At 38.6% G+C, this 18,718-nt stretch overlaps 1 protein-coding gene across 7 annotated transcripts in view; it reads left to right on the top strand.

Annotated features, from left to right (window-relative positions):
- Pde4d (phosphodiesterase 4D) overlaps positions 1 to 18,718 on the top strand; it is a 1,139,603-nt gene that overhangs the window by 872,644 nt on the left and 248,241 nt on the right. The window contains exon 1 of one of the 7 annotated variants that reach the window (XM_048368317.1): positions 8,245 to 10,186. The exons of the other annotated variants lie outside the window; for them this stretch is intronic. Within the exon in view, the coding sequence (XP_048224274.1) occupies positions 10,122 to 10,186 (65 nt within the window). The 5' untranslated portion in view covers positions 8,245 to 10,121. Of the gene's footprint in view, positions 1 to 8,244; positions 10,187 to 18,718 lie in introns of those variants that run through there. 7 annotated transcript variants of the gene reach the window in all.

The raw sequence follows: 18,718 nt of genomic DNA, 5'->3' as shown, positions 1-18,718 counted from the left end.
CCTAGTGGCAAGAGTGCTTGCCTCGTATACATGAGGCCCTGGGTTCGATTCCCCAGCACCACATATACAGAAAATGGCCAGAAGTGGTACTGTGGCTCAAGTGGCAGAGTGCTATCCTTGAGCAAGAAGAAGCCAGGGACAGTGCTCAGGCCCTGAGTCCAAGCCCCAGGACTGGTCAAAAAAAAAAAAAAAAAAAAAGCAAAACAATGAAACTCTAGAATTCCTTAGTACCTGAGGAAATGAGGGATAAGGGTGAGGAAAGATGATTCTGCCTGAGAAACATAAAGATTGGAAAGTAATAAAGCCAGGGGTTAGTGACCGAGCAATCTGCTTTCGCATTGAATCCCAGAGGAACATAGAGAGGATGGTTAGTGCGGCCCACAAGATCCTCATTTTATACAACAGGGTGTGTGCAAAGGGAAAAATGTTTTCTGAGGTCACACAGTCAAAATCAGTGGCTGTGTGTCATCTACTGCAAATTACACCAGCTCAAAACAATAGTAGTTGCAATAATCCAAATTAAGTTGTTCAGAGATTGGGGCAAGCAAAGAGACTAAATGTCTCAGTTTGTGCTGAATGTGGTTGGTCTTGCTGCTACTTTTGTCAGATCTTTGTGGCCGAGTAAGATGCTACTAGGGAGAGAAAGTCATGAGCAGATTTGAGGCAAGGCTTGTAAGATAGCATGGCCTCCCAGATAGGCAAGCAGACATTTGTTACCAAAGGCAAGGCTGAATGACATTATCTTCCAGTGTAGCATAGTAAGAAGGCTGCAATTGCTTCTATATAAAAGGCAAGTTTTTAACATCATGTAATTTAAAGATAACTCAAAGACAATGTGGAAAATAAACTAGATATATAAGAAGGGAGACAGAATGACATGTCCCAATAGCTCATGCTATAATCCTAGCTCTTCAGAAAGCTGAGATCTGAGAATCATGGGAGCCAGCCAGAGCAGACAATTCTGAGAAACTCTTTCGTCTAACCAACAGTAATGCAGAAGTGAAGGTGCGGCACAGTCTTGAAAAAAAAGTGTTCAGCAAGAGCAAGGCTCAGAGTTCAAGCCCAAGTCCTAGCCCAGAAAAAGAAGAAAAGATAAGGAGAGAAAGGAATTCTGTAAAAGGAATTGGTGTTAGGATGTAAACTAAGACAAAAACAAAGTTCTTTAAGTTACTAATATACTGTAGGTATCAGACTGAAAGATGAACTTCGTGTGTGTGTGTGTGTGTGTGTGTGTGTGTGTGTGAGAGAGAGAGAGAGAGAGAGATCCTCCTGGGGCTTGAACTCACTATGGATTTTGGCTCAAGGCTAGTGCACCACTTGAACCACAGCTTCACTTGTGGCTTTTGGGTGCTTAATTGAAGATAAGAGTCTCATAGATTTTCTTGCCTGGGCTAGCTTCACACAGGGATTCTCAGACCTCAGCCTCCTGAGCAGCTAGGATTATAAGGATGACCTCCAGTGTCAGGCAAAGAAAATGTATTTTTAATATGTAGTCAAGGAGATGTTGCCTATGTTAATTCTACATTACTTTTAACATGATTTTGGAAATATTAGTGAACAAATGTAAATTACATAGTTTTGTTGAAAGTTTTCTTTCTAGTAAATAACTTTTCTTCATTGACTTATTAGATGAGGCATCAAATTATTATGAAATACTTTATTGTGCATTGTTTACAGGTTTTCAAACTCCACAACTGGGGCTGGGATTGTGGCTTAGCAGTAGAGTGCTTGCCTAGCACGCATGAAGCCCTGGGTTCAATTCCTCACCACCACATAAACAGAAAAAGCTGGAAGTGGCACTGTGGCTCAAATGGTAGAGTGCTAGCCTTGAGCAAAGGGAAGACAAGGACAGTGTTTAGGACTTGAGTTCAAGCCCCAGGTCTGGCAAAAAAAAAAAAAAACCACAATCTATCCTAGAGTTAGACATAAAAGCATCATTGGTAGTATGAATTGTTCAGTTGTTTAGATTAAAAAAATATTTTGAAAATCATTCTCATTAATATAAGTTTATTTTTTAATCCCTTGATTATATATAGAAAGCCATTACAAATTTGAAACAGGCACCTTTGCTGTAATACGATCGATCAAAGTATATGCTGGTCATATTTGTGTTTATATAAACAAAACAAAACAACAACAAAGATTTTAAAGAGATGATTTACACAAATGCCCACAGTTGATGGGTTTGTTCTTCAGAGTCAAACAAATGATTTGTACAGAAATCAATGATGAATCAGGCAAGTAATTTCTCAGGGTGGGAATTGGCTTCAAATCTGTGTTTATGATTAATTAGTTTTCTCTTTAAGAATAAGACACTTGGAATGAAACTGGCTCTGAGTTTGCAAGCCTATCATTAGAACTTAATCTTTATGATTTCACTCCTGACTCATCTACCCATAATCAAACTCACAGAATCAAAAAGTAGTCATGATGGCTGTCGGGGCTGGAAGAAGGGAATAGAAGTTACTGTCTAATGGGCACAGGGTTGTGGTTTGGGGGGGTACATAAAAGTCCTGTCCTGGAGGGAGAAGGATGGAGGGGGTGACATTGCTGAAGATGCATTGTTCTTATTAACATGTTTAACTGAAATATTTTTGTGTAACTAATTAAAGATAATCATAATAAGAAAAGTCATAGCAATGCATAGTAGTGATAATTCTACAAGAGTGTGATAGTTTATCATTCCACTGAACAGTATACTTAGGACTAAAGTGTATATTTTAGGATATATATACACATACATTAAAATAATACTATTGATCTATACCTAGAATTTAGTCATTTCATAATGAGAATCATAAAGAACTGATACTCTGCTTTCTCGCCCGCCATTCGCATTAGTTTTTATCTCCTGTCCACAGTTGATCTTGGTGGGGCAGGTGTATATCTTTCTGTAATTAAAACAAAAGAAAACTACCCAAAGGAGAATTCTACCAGGAGTGACATTTGAGGCAGCCACAAAAATCCCTGCTAGGCACCTGGTGACAGAGCAGAGAACCTTCCAGGGCACAAGCGCCACCCATGCATACAAGCTTCCCATCACTCTCACCTGTAATCCCAGTTACTCAGGAGGCTGAAATCTGGGATTATGGGTTTGAAGCTACCCCAAGCAAGGTCTGTGAGACTCTTTTTTTTTTGGCCAGTCCTGAGTCTTGGACTCAGGGCCTGAGCACTGTCCCTGGCTTCTTTTTGCTCAAGGCTAGCACTCTGCCACTTGAGCCACAGCGCCACTTCTGGCCATTTTCTATATATGTGGTGCTGAGGAATGGAACCCTGGGCTTCATGTATTGGAGGCAAGCACTATTGCCACTAGGCCATATTCTCAGCCCTCTGTGAAACTATCTCCAATAAACTAATCAGAAAAGCTGGAAGTGGGGCTGCAGCTCAAGTGGTAGAGCACTAGCCTTGAGCAAAAAGAAGCTCAGAGACAGAGCTTAAGCCCCGAATTCAAGCCTCAGGACTAGCACGCACGTGTGCGCACACACACACACACTTAACTACTTAATTTAAATAAGGCTTAATTTAAACGAAGCTAAATTTTCAGAAATGCATTTAAATCTAGAATAAATAACACAATGGTTATATAAAAAGAAAGGGACAAAGCTTAGTGCTTTAAAAGTTTTAAATTTCATCATTTGATGAGTCCTATATTTTTTTCCTTGAGATCTGTTTTTCCTTGAAACTCTTCCAACTATGAGTACAAAGGTCTAAAAGTCAGCTGTACAATGCATTTCATATCATTATCACTGATCTCACACAGAATTGTTGTTTCCAGTGTTAAAAGTTAGTTTCCAGTGTGTTTTAATAGACAACAAGATTTGCTGGCAAAAACAGGTGTGCTACATATTGATACCTTCTGAAATGGCCATTTGTTGTTTAGTACTACCTTACAAGGCAATCAAAATACTGTCTGTTGGATAGGCAGCGACAACCCACCATGGCTCACATTAGTAGTATGGCAAAAGACCTTACTTCATGTAAGAGTTAACAGAGCCATAATTGTGTCATTTGCTCCTTTAGCATAGGTTTTGTTGTTGGTGGTTTTGGTTTGGGCTTAGATTTCTTGTTGGTCATGAACACAAGGTCTGGGCACTGTCCCAGAGCTTCTTTGCTCAAGGCTAGTGCTCTACCACTTTGAACCACAATGCCCTTCCACTCCTTGGCCCTCCCTTCTCCTCCCTTCTCCTCCATTCCCCTCCCTTCTTCTCCCTTTTCCACTCCTCTTCTCCCCTCCCCTCCCTTCCTCTTTGTTCCTGTTCCTCTCCCCTCCTCTCTCTTTTGTCAAGATTTCCAAAATGACCAAATTCCCAAGAAATCCCTGTATTATATTTTGAAGGGATTCTAATCTTTAGACTTCACTAATTCTTTCCTAAAATGTGCAATTACTACAGTAATCAGTGTTATTTATTAATCATTTACCAAATTTAGATTTTAGGTAATACACATGGATTTCTTGGGATTTGGCCATTTAGGAGATCAAGGGGAAAGCCCTTGTATCAATTAGATAGGTAGGTAGGTAGGTAGGTAGATAGATAGATAGATAGATAGATAGATAGATAGATAGATAGATAGATAGATAGAATGATATGATAGAAGTGTGACTGCTATCAATCCACTCAAAATTCCTCTCCACATAAAGAAAAACAAGCCAGGGATGATAGTGGCTCACACCTGTAATCCTAGCTACTAAGGATGCTGAGGTCTGAGACTCTTATCTCCACCACAAAACTGGAAGTGGCACTGTGGCTCAATTGCTAGAGTGCTAGCCTTGAGCTGAAGAGCTCAGGGACAATGCTCAGGCCCTGTGCTCAAGTCCCACAACCCACAGGAAAAAAAAAAAAACAAGAAAAATACCACAATACTTCTCAATATCAATGAATGGCTACAAGAATGTTAATGTTTGAGTACAATGTAGAATTGCCAGGAAACTAAAAACTGAAGCTCCATAGTCATTTTTCAAAAACAACCAAAAACTTTGCCATATCAGCAGTATCAAATTTAGTAATATTTGAAAAGCTTGCATATAGAGTCACTTCCTAATGTGATTCTAAGAAATCTGTTCATGACAGGGTGGAAAGTGGAGCGTGCCTGTTGTGATCTGATAATGGAAGTTTTCTTATAGGACAGAAGATGATACACTAGGCAGAGTATTCCCATGGGATAGATTTGCATTAGATAGCCAGTCTTTCATTCCTTAACACGTCATCCAATCAATTTCAGTTATTACCTCTTGTTTAATTCATGGTTCTTGATAGATGTCATTAGATCCAAGCTATGGTTATCACTAAATAGTAAGAAATAGATAACTTACCTTTGGGGTGGGGGTGGGCATCCACTCTATCTCTGTGTAGCTGATAGGGTTGCTTGAGTGGTACCAGTAGGTCTATGAGAGGAATTTTAGGTGGTCCTTGGATTATTAATACTCTTTTATTTATATGAATACTTATTTGTAGTTTGGGGAAAATATAACGACACTATCAAACTTATTTAAAGAAGACACATATACAGTGTACCTTTTAATTTGAGTTTAAGTTTAAGAAAAAAAAAAACAGTGGCCAAATGCTGGTGGCTCACATCTGTAAGCTTAGCTACTCAGGGGGCTGATATATGAGGATCTTGGTTCAAAGCCAGCCTGGGCAGAAAAGTCCTGTGAGACTCTGATCTCCAATAAACTACTGAGAAAAAGCCAGACGTGGCCCTGTGGCTCAAGTGGTAGAGTGCTCAGGGACAGTGCCCAGGCCTTGAGTTCAAGCCCCAGACCGGGAAAAAATAAAAGCAAGCAAATGAATAAAGGTATCAGATAGGTAAACCAGACAATACTAGATATATGGTTAATATGGAAAAATTGATGATGTGCATGCAAGTGGCCAATGTTCGAAACATCATTATTCGTTATCAGAGAGTGGCTTGATTTAAATGTATATATGCAGATGAATATGTGTGAATTTCTCCATCATCGGGACAGTTCATTGAAATTTGATGGCAATAAGTGAACAGAAAGTTGTTTATAGAGCATCATACAATTATGCAAAGGGATTACTGAGAAACAGCAGCAGCTTCTGCTGGAACTCAAGCTCTCCAAAGCCCTATAGGGCTTGGACAAGGGCACATATTCATAGAGTCCGATCCCTCCACCCATACATCCTCCTTTCTCCTTACCATTATACGCTTGAACAGGGATGGGAGGGCATTGTCATAGCTCCCCCCTTCTACAGAAAATAATCCCCCATACTCAGATGACTGAAGAGTGTCTTAGAAATGTTCATGTAAGAAACTGCCTTAGGGGCTGGGAATATGGCCTAGTGGTAGAGTGCTTGCCTCGTATCCATGAAGCCCTGGGTTCAATTCCTCAGCACCACATATATGGAAAAAGCCATAAGTGACGCTGTGGCTCAAGTGGCTCAATGCTAGCCTTGAGCAAAAAGAAGCCAGAGACAGTGCTCAGGCCCTGAGTTCAGGCCCCAGGACGGACAAAAGAAAAGAAAAGAAACTTCCTTGAACTGGAGGCAACATTGCAATATTGAATACGTAGTAATATTGGGTTTTTTATTTTTTATTTTTTTACAAAAGAAAAGAAAAGAAACTTCCTTGAACTGGAGGCATCATTGTAATATTGAATACGTAGTAATAGTGTTATTTTTTTTGAGGGGGGGCAGTTGTAAGACGAACTCAGGCCCTGATGCTCACTTAGCTTTTAATTTACTCAAGGCTAGTGCTCTACCACTTGAGACATACCTTCACTTGGGTTTTTTGTTTGTTTGTTTGTTGTTTTACTAGTTAATTGGAGATAGGAGTCTCTCTAATTTGTCCAGGCTGGCTTAAAAGTGAGTTCCTCATATTTCAGCCTCCTCAGTAACTGGGATTTTGGTGTGACCCGCAAGGGCATCTAGCTAGTGGTTTTATTTTATTTTACTTTTCTTTGTTTGGTTTTGTTTCATTTCTTAGTATTATTATTTAAATTACTACCTTAAATGTTAAAGGTAGGAACAAAATTAAAAACTTAGATTTCAGCAGCCTGGTAATACAATGTACCTTCTTCTGTTTGGTGGCCCCACTGATATGCTGGTCTAGAAAGCTATGAGAGTCCTGGTTGGCTGTGTGTGTTTTCAAATTCTCCGTTTGTACTTGTTTTTCTTATCTTTTCTTTTTTTTTTTTTTTTGGCCAGTCCTGGGCCTTGGACTCAGGGCCTGAGCACTGTCCCTGGCTTCTTCCCGCTCAAGGCTAGCACTCTGCCACTTGAGCCACAGCACCGCTTCTGGCCGTTTTCTGTATATGTGGTGCTGGGGAATCGAACCTAGGGCCTCGTGTATCCGAGGCAGGCACTCTTGCCACTAGGCTATATCCCCAGCCCTTATCTTTTCTTTTTTTCTTTCTGGCCAGTCCTGGGGCTTGAACTCAGGGCCTGAGCACTATCCCTCGCTTCCTTTTGCTCAAGGCAAGTACTCTACCACTTGAGCCACAGTGACACTTCCAGGTTTTTCTGTTTACATTATGCTGAGGAATCAAACCCAGGGTTTCATGCATACTAGGCAAGCACTCTACGGCTAAGCCACATTCCCAGCCCCTTGTGCTTGCTTTTCTCTGGGGATAGGCATTCTATACTAGTCATTATGGGACTGTTAATCAGTATTTAGTTGCGCCCAATAAGTGTTCTTGGGTTCTCAGGGGAAGATTCTTGCTTTATGGGGGAACTTCTAACCAATTAATGAGGAAGAGCACAGAGCTGCACCAACTCAAGTAAAACAAAGAAGGGAGTGGTGATAAACTAAGTTATCTCACTGAGGCAGAGTCTTCTGGAGCCTCCACATGGAGCTGATTATTTCCAGAGAGGTGAACATACAACATCCTGTCTACCACCCTGAGATCCCTGTCATTTTCTGTCTGAAATGGCAACCTTCCAAGAACACATGATAGATCATCGCGGCTTGAGAACAATGTTACCAATAAAAGAAAGTGTCTCATTTTCTTGGTTTGCTTTTCTCCTTCCTTTTACCACTTTAAAATTCCAAGAATAACAAAATTTGAAGCAGATAAGCCTACTCTCCTAAGTTCCCAAATGAATGGTAGTCTCACAAATCTCTGGAATTTCTTATATTCTATGATTAGTAAAACCTGTCTTGAAGCAACAATAATATATTAAACTGGGTCAGAAGTGAGAAAGTATGAATGCCCCTGGCCAATCATAGGAAAATTGCAAAGCTTAAAGAGACAACGAGTTTACTTGCATTTAAATTTAGAGGTTCAAGAATCATAAAAGAAGACAAAAAACACAAATGCACCTTGAAGTGTGACCAGGCGAGGATTTGATGGTTTTGTTATAATCCCAGGCAGAGGCTCTGGTGGATGCCTTACTACATTCATTTTCCAAGTTGTTTGGGTGGGTCACAACTGCTCTCCAACATCCTGTCTGCAAAGGCTAAATAAATACTAAGTTCACGTCACACACCAGGGAACCAACGCACTAAGTGGAGTCATTTAAGGCATCAGAATGCTTGTTATTTTCACTTGATGATTCCCCTCAAAATAATAGACGTTAACATACACAGAAGAAAGTCTGTCCTTCGAAATGATGGACAAGGTGACTCAATGTTGCTTTTGTTAGGAGCCACTGGAATCAGTTTAGATAGCATCTACCACAATAGAACACTTGTGAGGTCCGTTGGAGGCTGAGGGGACAGGAATTGGTCTGGAAAGCAACAGTCAAAGCTGGCATGATACAAAATAAAAGCCTCATTACTTACTGAAGAACTGTTAAGAATGAGCAAACACAGGGACATTGCCTATGCAAATCACTGAAATTTGCCTAACATTATTTTAAACATAAGATTTAGAAAGTGTCATGTGCAGAAACAGCTCAGTGTCTACATGTACTCACTCGTCCAGCAAGAATACATGAAATTTTCAGTTAAAAACAATTCCCGCACCACCTCATGAGGTAAGGTGTGCTTGGCACACACCTTACTAAGTTTTTAATGGACAATGTTTATCTCCACACCATTTTATAATACTTCATTCAATTGGATCAAAATAAATAGCTGCAAGCTCCTAGTGCTCAGGTCTTCTCATCTCTGCACCTTATTTTTTCCTTTTTCCCCCACATGGTGAGGGATATGTTCCTTTCTAAAGGTGCGCATGGAATCTTACCCTGAGTAACACAGACACTTCATTTTCCAAAGAGGAGGAAATTGTTTTAAACGTTGCAAGAGATGTCCTGTCTGCTTGGCTGGATTACAATCCTAGTGAAGTTTGCCTGCCCCCTTTGTTTGACAAGTTTCAGCATTTGACCAAGCCAGGCTGGGTGCTTTTTTTTTTTTTCCCCTTTCTCACTTCCCTGTGATGTTTTGAACTGCCTTCTCACAGACGTCATTCAGCCCTAGAGGAATAGTTTCTGCCTGGTGAGATTGAATGATACTTCTCATTCACAAAGGCTTTGGAGTCCAATTGTCAGGGGACACAGAGGAAATGACATTGGCAGGTAAATCAGCCCAGCCAATGGAGGCAGAGACAGTTTTGCCCCGTCTATGACTTCTTTGCTCCATGGAGAAGTGGGAGAAGTGTTTTCCTGCAGTCGCCCCGAAATGAAACAACTTCCTTGACAGCGTGTTACAATAGTCCCAGTCATTTGCTTGACTTCTCTCTTACCTGAGGACTTTCAGAGTCGAAAACCTTTCAGCCTGTCATTGTGGAATTGCAAAAAAAAAAAAAAAAAAAAAAAAAGGAGAGAGAGAGAGAGAGAGAGAGAGATCAAGTGACTCTTTCACTGTGCTGCTGCTTTTTTTTTTTTTTTTTTTTTTGGTGACCCAGATGAGGAATACATTGAAAATTCTGTTCCTCCCTTGACAATGCTGGACTGAGAAGAAACTGTCACTGCTCCCCAGCCTAGCGCTGGAGTGAACTCACTCCGCCGGAGGAAAGCCAGCCAGCCTGGGCTTCCCAGCTTTCCCCATGCGCTGCTGGGCTGAGGCAAACGCCAGGCAACGTGGAGTTATTCAAGCAGCTTCCCTTGGAAATGGAATCTATTTAAAATCTCTTTTGGAAGGCAACTGAAATGTGTTGATCACAATACTTTGACTCTTTTGCTTTAAACTTTTTAATTGTTTTTTGTTGTTTTTTTTCAAACATGAGCATTATTATGAAGCCAAGATCCCGGTCTACGAGTTCCCTCAGGACGACAGAGGCAGTTTGGTAACGTGCTGTGTGCTTTGTGCTCACCCTTGTCCCCCCTTTCCCTTTTACCATTGACCTGGTGCTGGAGGATTAAGTAATTTACTGATGAGGCGTCTGAGGCTTTGTAAAAGAGAAAGAACGCAATACTGGTAACTCTGGTTGTGTTCCCCCCCCCCCTCCATCCCCATTTTGTTCACTATCATATCTGTTCTACCCAAAGAGGCATTCACATTTAAAAAACAAAACAAAAAAAAAAACCTCACTGTAGGCGACAGCAATTTATATGGCATTCGTTTTTAAAGAGGAAAGAAACTGGCCAGTGTGTTAGAAGCTTTGAGAAATGAAATGAAGAGTTGTCTTTCTTCTATGATGGGGTGACTTGGTTGTTTGCTTTCTCATCTTCTTTTTCTTAACTTGCTGCTAACAGGCTGGAAAGTTCACAGGCTGTGTCCTTGTCTTTGAATAGTACATTGGGTGTTAGCACAGATGTGTTAGGAATGAGTAATGTTAGGTATTTTTAAAAATATACGTGACAGCAATTTAAATATAAAACTATGTGGCTCAATCGAATTCAAATTTCTTATCAGACATTTCTTATACTTTATTTTGTTACTGTTTCCAATTAAGTTATATTTTTGGTAATTTTAATATTTTACTCTAATTAAATGTATGTTCATTTCAATTTATTCTAATTTTTTCCTGTTATTTCCCCAATGCTCCTTGATATGTGTCCCTTACCTAGAACTTCTCAATACAGTTAACTTTTGCATCTATGAAGTTAACTCTTGTAACTATAATAGCTCTTTATAGGATAATTAATGGCTGTTCAATAGGATAACATTATTGATTATTTGTCTTGATTGTATATAAACAAATAGGTTCACCTCTAATCTTGCAAAATTTTGGTTCAAATAAAGAAAATAAGGATAATAACTGGTAGAAATATTTGGGATTGAAGTGAAGTAGACAAGTAAGTCATTTTTCATTATGTGAGCTGGCAACTGTACATTTAAATATTCAAAGTTTTGCATAAGAAATCCAATGCATGTTTATGGCATAGGTAATTGTTCCCTGTTATACTAGTAGTTTAGAGTGAACTGGAAGCAGAAATTTTCCTCTGAGTAATATTTTTGTGAATTTTAATTAACTCTTGAAGATTTTGTTTTTCGTATATAATACTTAGTATTTATATATGATAACTCTTAGTTTTATTGCAAGGAGAATTTGTATCTGCAAATACATTTGAAAACTTTTTGGCCAAGTGCTAAGTACTGGGAAATATACATGATATTTGATGAATTACTATAACTAATGTAAATCTCTGTGCTAGGCAATCAAAAGTCATAAAGAGAATGTCACATGTTTATAGTTTATGTGTGAAAAGAAGATGTGATACTTAGACAGTATTTAGCCAACTTTGTTCCCTTTTTGCCTAAATTGCCAAAAGACTTGTTTTCAAATTCAAAGCTCAATTAAAACAATTAGTTCATTTTGGGAGACTAGTAACATTAACAGCCTTTGTTCTTCAATGGTTGTCCTAGTTTAATTTATCCACAACTATTCTATCTCATTAATTTAAATTGTAAATCAAGCCACAGTTCAAAATGCATACAAAATATCTATTTGTTAATGGGTTTCGTTGAACTTGACTCTGCATAGTGTTGTCAGAATTATTTTTATGTAAGATGTAAATGTCTGTCTGTATGCAAATGATTCCTAGAACTTCACTTCAGAAACCTTTCCAGTTATTAATCTCACATCTGGCTTAGTAATATAATTGCTTGGGCGTATCACTGTGGCTTGCAAATAATTTAGCCTGAGGTTATAATAAGCTGTAATTATACTTCTACCATCTTAAAATTACTTTTTACCACTCTAAAAGTATACACAGGTTATATTTACTTATATTTATATATGGTAACATCAATATTAGTTGTAGATTAGGTAGATCCAGAAAATATGTGCTTATGTGTATACACACTTGAGCATGCACACATTTATTCAATTACTGGACACAAAACAAAACACAACACAACAACAATCACAAAGAAGCAGGTGTCTGTCCCTGCATCTCTATACACAGAGCCCAGTCTTCCTAGAGCTAGGCTGTGACTGTCATATGCCAATTTCTCAGCCACCCCTTCCAACACCCTCATTCTTTACAAACACTGACGCCTGCTTCACGCTCCTTCTCCGTAGGCTTCCAAGGAAAGAGGCCTCGCTTACCATTTGTCCCTTTATCAGATTCTTTTTTTAAACTCTGATCAGAATACTTTGTTTATGGCAGCCCTTAGTTTTGCTTTACCATCTTAATTCTGGTTATGTAAATCTTATTTTCTGTTGAGTGGGTCTACTTTCTCCAAATATGCATACTGTCTCCTAGATGTCCCCGCCCCCCATCCGCCCGCATACCCTCCCACGGGAAGTCTATTATCTGTCTTAAGCAAGAACACAGTTCTTTGGGTTATATCTCTGCTTTTTCATATTTATCTACATATACACATGCAAATACCATAACAAGCCATCACATTAACTTGTTCTTTATAGCTTAAGTAAATCATGTCACATTTAAAGGTATTTCAGGAAGTGGTACTGGGGCTCAAGTGGTAGAGTGCTAGCTTTCCAAATATAAATAAAAAGATAAAAAAAAAACAATGTTTTGTCACAAAGCTGTAAAGATAATGTTTTAGGATTTACTTGTTATATTTAGGATCATTTATAATGTAATCTGGGGGGAGAAAGGTACACTGTTGCTCTCCAAAAATATAAGACTGTTGCTTTTGTTAAAGCAAACATTAAAATTTACTATTTAAAACATAAAAATTGTACTTAGGTTTATAAACATCAAAAATTGCCTGGAGAACTATGTTCCAAAATTTCAGTAGTATAAGAGATTACCTGTTGTAATAAAAATGTTAAGAATGGAAGTAGTGGAGACTTTTTCTCTCTGTGTAATTTTATATAGTCTGAGTTATTTCATCAAGAAGGTATTATATATACATGAAAGTTAAAAATACTAAAAACATAATTAATGTATGCATTTAATGAAGCTCTTTTATATGTACAGACATCAGTCAGTATATCCACTTAAGAACAATGTGCTCACACTACCCAAGATTGCAGCTCAGTCCAATAAATGATTGCTTTTTGTCTTTTATTAGCTTTCTTCTCCTAAAATTGTAAAAACTCAGACTGGCTGTGCACTTTTACTTTGGATCAGAGTAGAAAACATTCACTTAGGCTAACAAGACTACTTTTATAATTGAAGATAAAAAAATGTAATACCATTGACTAATGCCTTGGTGGGAAAATTACTCATAAATCTCTCCATTTTCAACTTCACTTACATAACTTAGGCAGTTACAAATATTATTCTGTACTTTGATTCTTCAATTAACTTGCAATTGGTTTTGTGTTTCTCTACTGAAAATAATTTTAGCTTTATTTTATGAAATGTCTTTGATAAATGAGAACTTACAGACTGTCCATGTACCAAAATCATTTCATTCTTATAAAAACATTCAAAGGAGGGAGTTGTTAATCTGATTTTTATAGATGAGAAAACGAGTCTATGAGATAAAGTAACTTAGGCAAGTCTGTGTAATATATAATTCCAGGAGAGTCTGGGGTTAGCACCCAGGCTGTTTGTTCCAAAGGCAGTGTTCTTCTCACCAGAATATGTTACTACCATGTGTTGTTTATATAATTGTCTTCTTTTTTGTTTTTCAATCGGTCATGGGGCTTGAACTCAGGGCCTAGGCCCTGTCCCTGAGTTTTTTCCCTCAAGGCTAGAGCTCTACCACTTTGAGTTACAGCACCACTTCCAGTTTTCCTGACTTTTTTTAAAATTTATTTATTTAGTTATTTATTTTTTTGCCAGTCCTGGGCCTTGGACTCAGGGCCTGAGCACTGACCCTGGCTTCTTTTTGCTCAAGGCTAGCACTCTGTCACTTGAGCCGCAGCGCCACTTCTGGTCATTTTCTGTATATGTGGTGCTGGGGAGTTGAACCCAGGGCTTCATGTATACGAGGCAAGCGCTCTTGCCACTAGGCCATATCCCCAGCCCCGTCTACTTCCAGTTTTCTGGTAGTTAACTGGACATAAAAATCTCAATGACTTTCCTTCCTGGACTGACTTGGAACGGCAATCCTCTGATCTCAGCCTCCTGGGTAACTAGGATTAGTGGTGTGAGCCACTGTGCCTAGCTCTGTAATTATCATTTTTAATGGCTATGAATTTGCCAATCTTTTGAAATATATCTACATTTACCACTAGTATGTGGAAGTTGTCTGTTTTATTTTATTTATTTATTTTTGTTCTGGTACTGTGACTTGAACTCCAGGCCTGGCACTCTTACTTGGAATTTTCCCTCAAGGGTGGTACTCTACAACCTGAGCCACACTTCCACTTCTGGATTTTTGGTTAAATGGGGACAAATCTCACAGTCTTTTTACCTGGGCTGCTTTGAAGGAGATATTTAGATTTCAGTCCCTTGAGTAGCTAGGATTACAGGCATGAGCCACCAGTGTGAAGGTAGAAGCTCTTTTTATAAGTGTATTATTAATTATGAAGTTTAGGGATGCTGAGTGTTCAAATTTATCTGAAACACATTTTTAGTTATATTCTTTAGGCCATTCTCTTCCCTACTCCTGGCATATAAAATGACCTCTGTCCTATAAAAGAGAATACAGAACAAATGTAGATGTCCCCACTATTGAACAAATGAACTTTCCAATGCTGTTGGAAAGTTTTCCTCTGTTTTCTTCAAGCCAGGTCTATAAGGTTAAAAACAAATACTATGTCTCAGACTGAGTTTGTCAGCTCTGAAGAAGGCACATGGTACCACTTCCTGTACCTTTTACCCCTGAAGCTTTTGCAAATGGGAAAACAAATGGAATTTGCCTACTTCCTAACTTTGCCAGTATGTATTGTGCCCATGTGTAGAAAATTGGTTTAAAATTTTGATGCATGTGGTCTACTTTTTTTATTCTATTAGCTATGTGATTGTTATATCCATTGTGTAGAAAACCCAGAGGTGCATAGGGGTTAGGAGAAGTGATTAAGACATCTTCACTATTAGTGAGCCAGGTCCTTGGGGGCTCATGCTTGTAATTCTTACTACTGAGAATGCTAAGATCCAAGGATGGAGGTTTGAAGCCAGCCTGGACAGTAAAGTCCATGAGACCCTTATCTTCAATAAAACAGCAAAAAGCTAGAGCTGGATGTGTGATTAATTAGTAGGTTGCCAACTGTGAGTACAAAAACCAAGCTGAAGTGAGAAGGTCTTGAATTCAAGTCCCAGGACTTGAATATATATATATATATGTATATGTATATATACATATATACACATACATATACACATATATACATATATACATACATATATACATACAGAGACACATAAATGCACAAATAGACAGATAAACACACAAAACATAAGTAGAAGGACACAGAGTGCTTTGAAAATAATTTTACTCTTTAAAGAAACAAATCATGAGTTGCCTTTCAAAAAGACCTGTGTCCTCTCTACTGCATCTGCTGCTAATGGGAATCGCATTTGTCTTTGATGAAGATACCTTGCTACTCTATAACTAAGATTTTTCATGTATAAAAGAAAAGGAATAAGCTAGATGAGTGAATTTTAGATATGTTTCTTCAATGGAACCTTTTTTTTTAAGTCAATATAATATGACTTGGAATTCAATCTAAATGTGTAGTGTGTAAATTTGTAGTGTAAATTTGAAAATAAAATTACATGCATAATTGATGTGTGCATATAGCAGTTTTAGAGACTACAAAGAGGTATGGAATATATATATATATGTATAAGCATGTAAATATGCACAAGACAGCAGAAGAGCCAAAGTTTGTATGTTTGCCCTCATTCTAAACCCAATCCCTCTCCTGCTGCCTCCTCAAACACCATACTACCATTACCTTGCATGTAGGAAGGCATGAGTTCTAAGAAATATTGCTTGAAACCCACTAAATTAGGAAACTACTAGAAAGTCAATATTGTTGCCCATATGGAGTGAAATAAACTGACAGGTAATGAAACTTTCTGAGAAGTTTAATGCCAACAGTTCAGATTTCTCTACCTTACAAGATCTGTGGTTTAGGGACATTTTTCACTTCAGAGAAATCAAAAATGACTTTATAGTACCAAGTAACTTTTATTCATCACCTCACTTTTTGCAGATTTATTTTAGACCTGTCTGGTAGGCGGATGCGATTGCTCATTGAATGTATGAGTGTATAACTGACAATTCGGGAATCTACCATGGTGATTTGTGCAGAAATTATCTCTTGGCTTTGAATTCAGAAGAAAGTACTGTCTTAGTCTGGGCATTTCAAGTGGCATATTCCAATCTCTTCTATAAAAAAAAATCATGTAACTGGTGATGAACATTCCTAGGTAATATTGCCTTAAGTAATACTTTTCTTAATCTTCATGCCTCAAAAAAAATCCAACATAGATTTTCATAGGAGCCCTTCCAAAAGATTATGTATATGTCTGTGTGTGTGTGTGTGTGTGTGTGTATGGGTATGTGCGTACATGCATGTGTGTATGTATATGTGTGTGTGTGTGAGAGAGAGAGAGAGAGAGAGTTAGTTACTGCAGTTTGAACTCAGGGTCCCTCATTTTCACTTGGATCTTTTGCTCAAAATTGATGCCCTACTACTCAAGCCATGCTTCTAGTTCTAGCTTTTTGCTGGTTAATTGGATATAAGAATCTCTTGGACTTTCTAGCCTTGGGTAGCTTTGAGCCTTGATCCTTAGATGCCAGCCTCTTGAGTAGCTAGGATTACAGGCATCAGCCACTGGGGCTAGGCTAAGATCAAGCTTCTTAAGAGATACAACAGAGCTTGAAATGCGTTACAAAATGAGCAGTAGAAGTAAAGTACACTTGAGCCCAAAGCAACATATTTCTCAAGGGAAATGGGCCTGCAGGAAAGGCTGGGGGGTTCCACAGGGGCAAAAAGCTAGGAGTTTGTGTGTGAATTACTGTTGAATGTAACTATAGAGATAACTAGTGGAGGGTGCGCCTGGGATCTGTCTCAGATTTGAACTTGTCTAGCTCTGTGGTCAAAGTTTGGACTAAACCAGAAATGGATTATAAAGAATATAGATTAGGGGAAATCTCTGATCCTATAGATGCATTTCTTGGCATGAAAAGAGAGAAATACATTCTAAGTTTTTAGTATAAAGACTCCTAATGGGGTTGATTCTTTTCTAGAAGCATCCTGGTTGATAGCCACGGCTAGTTAAGGGGTAAGCTGACATAAAGCTAAACTGCTCTTCAAAATAAGTTAGGAAAATACAAGGGAAGGATTTCAAGGAGAAGTATGACTGGGGATGAAGAAAGACCCTAAAGAGATCAACACAAGAAATCAAACTCATTTTGAAATAGAGGTCTACCACCCAGTGACATACATACCTTCTAAGATCTCACTGCCAACTTGTGGGCAAAAGTTGCCAAGAATACTCTGTGTGTGTGTGTGTGTGTGTGTGTGTGTGTGTGTGTGGTTCTGGGACTTGAACTCAGGGCCTGGGCACTGTCCCTTAGCTTCCTTGTCTCAAGGCTAGTGCTCTACCACTTGAGCCACAACACCACTTCTGGCCTTTTCTGAATAGTTTATTATAGATAAGTATCTTGTGCACTGCCCCGCCCGGGCTGGCTTCAAGCCATGATCCTCAGATCTCAGCCTCCTGAGTAGCTAGGATTACAGATGTGAGCCACTAGTGCCCAGCTACCACTAATGCTCATGAACTGGAGAATGTTTTCCTGTCCTCTCAGCCCTAGGTCATCTGGTCAATTCTGTAAATCCTGCTACATGAGGAAGGCCAGGATATAAGAAAACTAGAATCTAATTAAAGGATGTGTTCCAAAGATCACAGCTTCCAAAGCTTCCTTATAAAAGAAAACAATCCTGATGTTCTAAAGCCACAAGTCAAGGAAGTTTTGTTTATATCTACTATTAATCCCCTTTGCTTAAATTTTGACCCATTTTGTTCTTGTTATCAGCAGATGTAGAGATAATGAGTCAGGCAAGTAGATTCTTTTATGATATTTGCACACTGATAGTTGGTCTTTTTGTATTTTGTATTTGAAATTATTCATTTGGAACTGTCAAATAAGTGGCACCAGTGTGACTTGTTAAAAGAGAAGTTTTTATTAAGCTGTTTCAGCCTGTAGAAGTTTTCAGACTTCTTAGAAAAGGTATCCCCATGGCGTCTAATTCTCCAACCTATTGAAAATACAGCTAAGTTGAGAATTTCAACTCTTTTGTTAATATGTGTATGTAGACTCCAGAAGAGTATAATGCCTTGCATCTATGATAGCATTTCCTTGCAATTTGACATAAACCTCTGTCTTGGATTTGTCTGCTTGAGCTAGTTTTGAACCTCAATCCTCAGATCTCAGTCTTCTGAGTAGCTAGGATTACAGGCAGTTGTGGATGAATTTCTTTGCATAGGGGAATTTCTATAACTAATACTGCTCTAGCTAGTCTAAGTCACCACTAGATGTGTTAACTTGTAATCAG

This window comes from Perognathus longimembris, chromosome 19, assembly GCF_023159225.1.
Source record: "Perognathus longimembris pacificus isolate PPM17 chromosome 19, ASM2315922v1, whole genome shotgun sequence".
NCBI classification, from domain to species: domain Eukaryota; kingdom Metazoa; phylum Chordata; class Mammalia; order Rodentia; family Heteromyidae; genus Perognathus; species Perognathus longimembris.
This window is presented reverse-complemented; position numbering and strand designations above follow the sequence as displayed.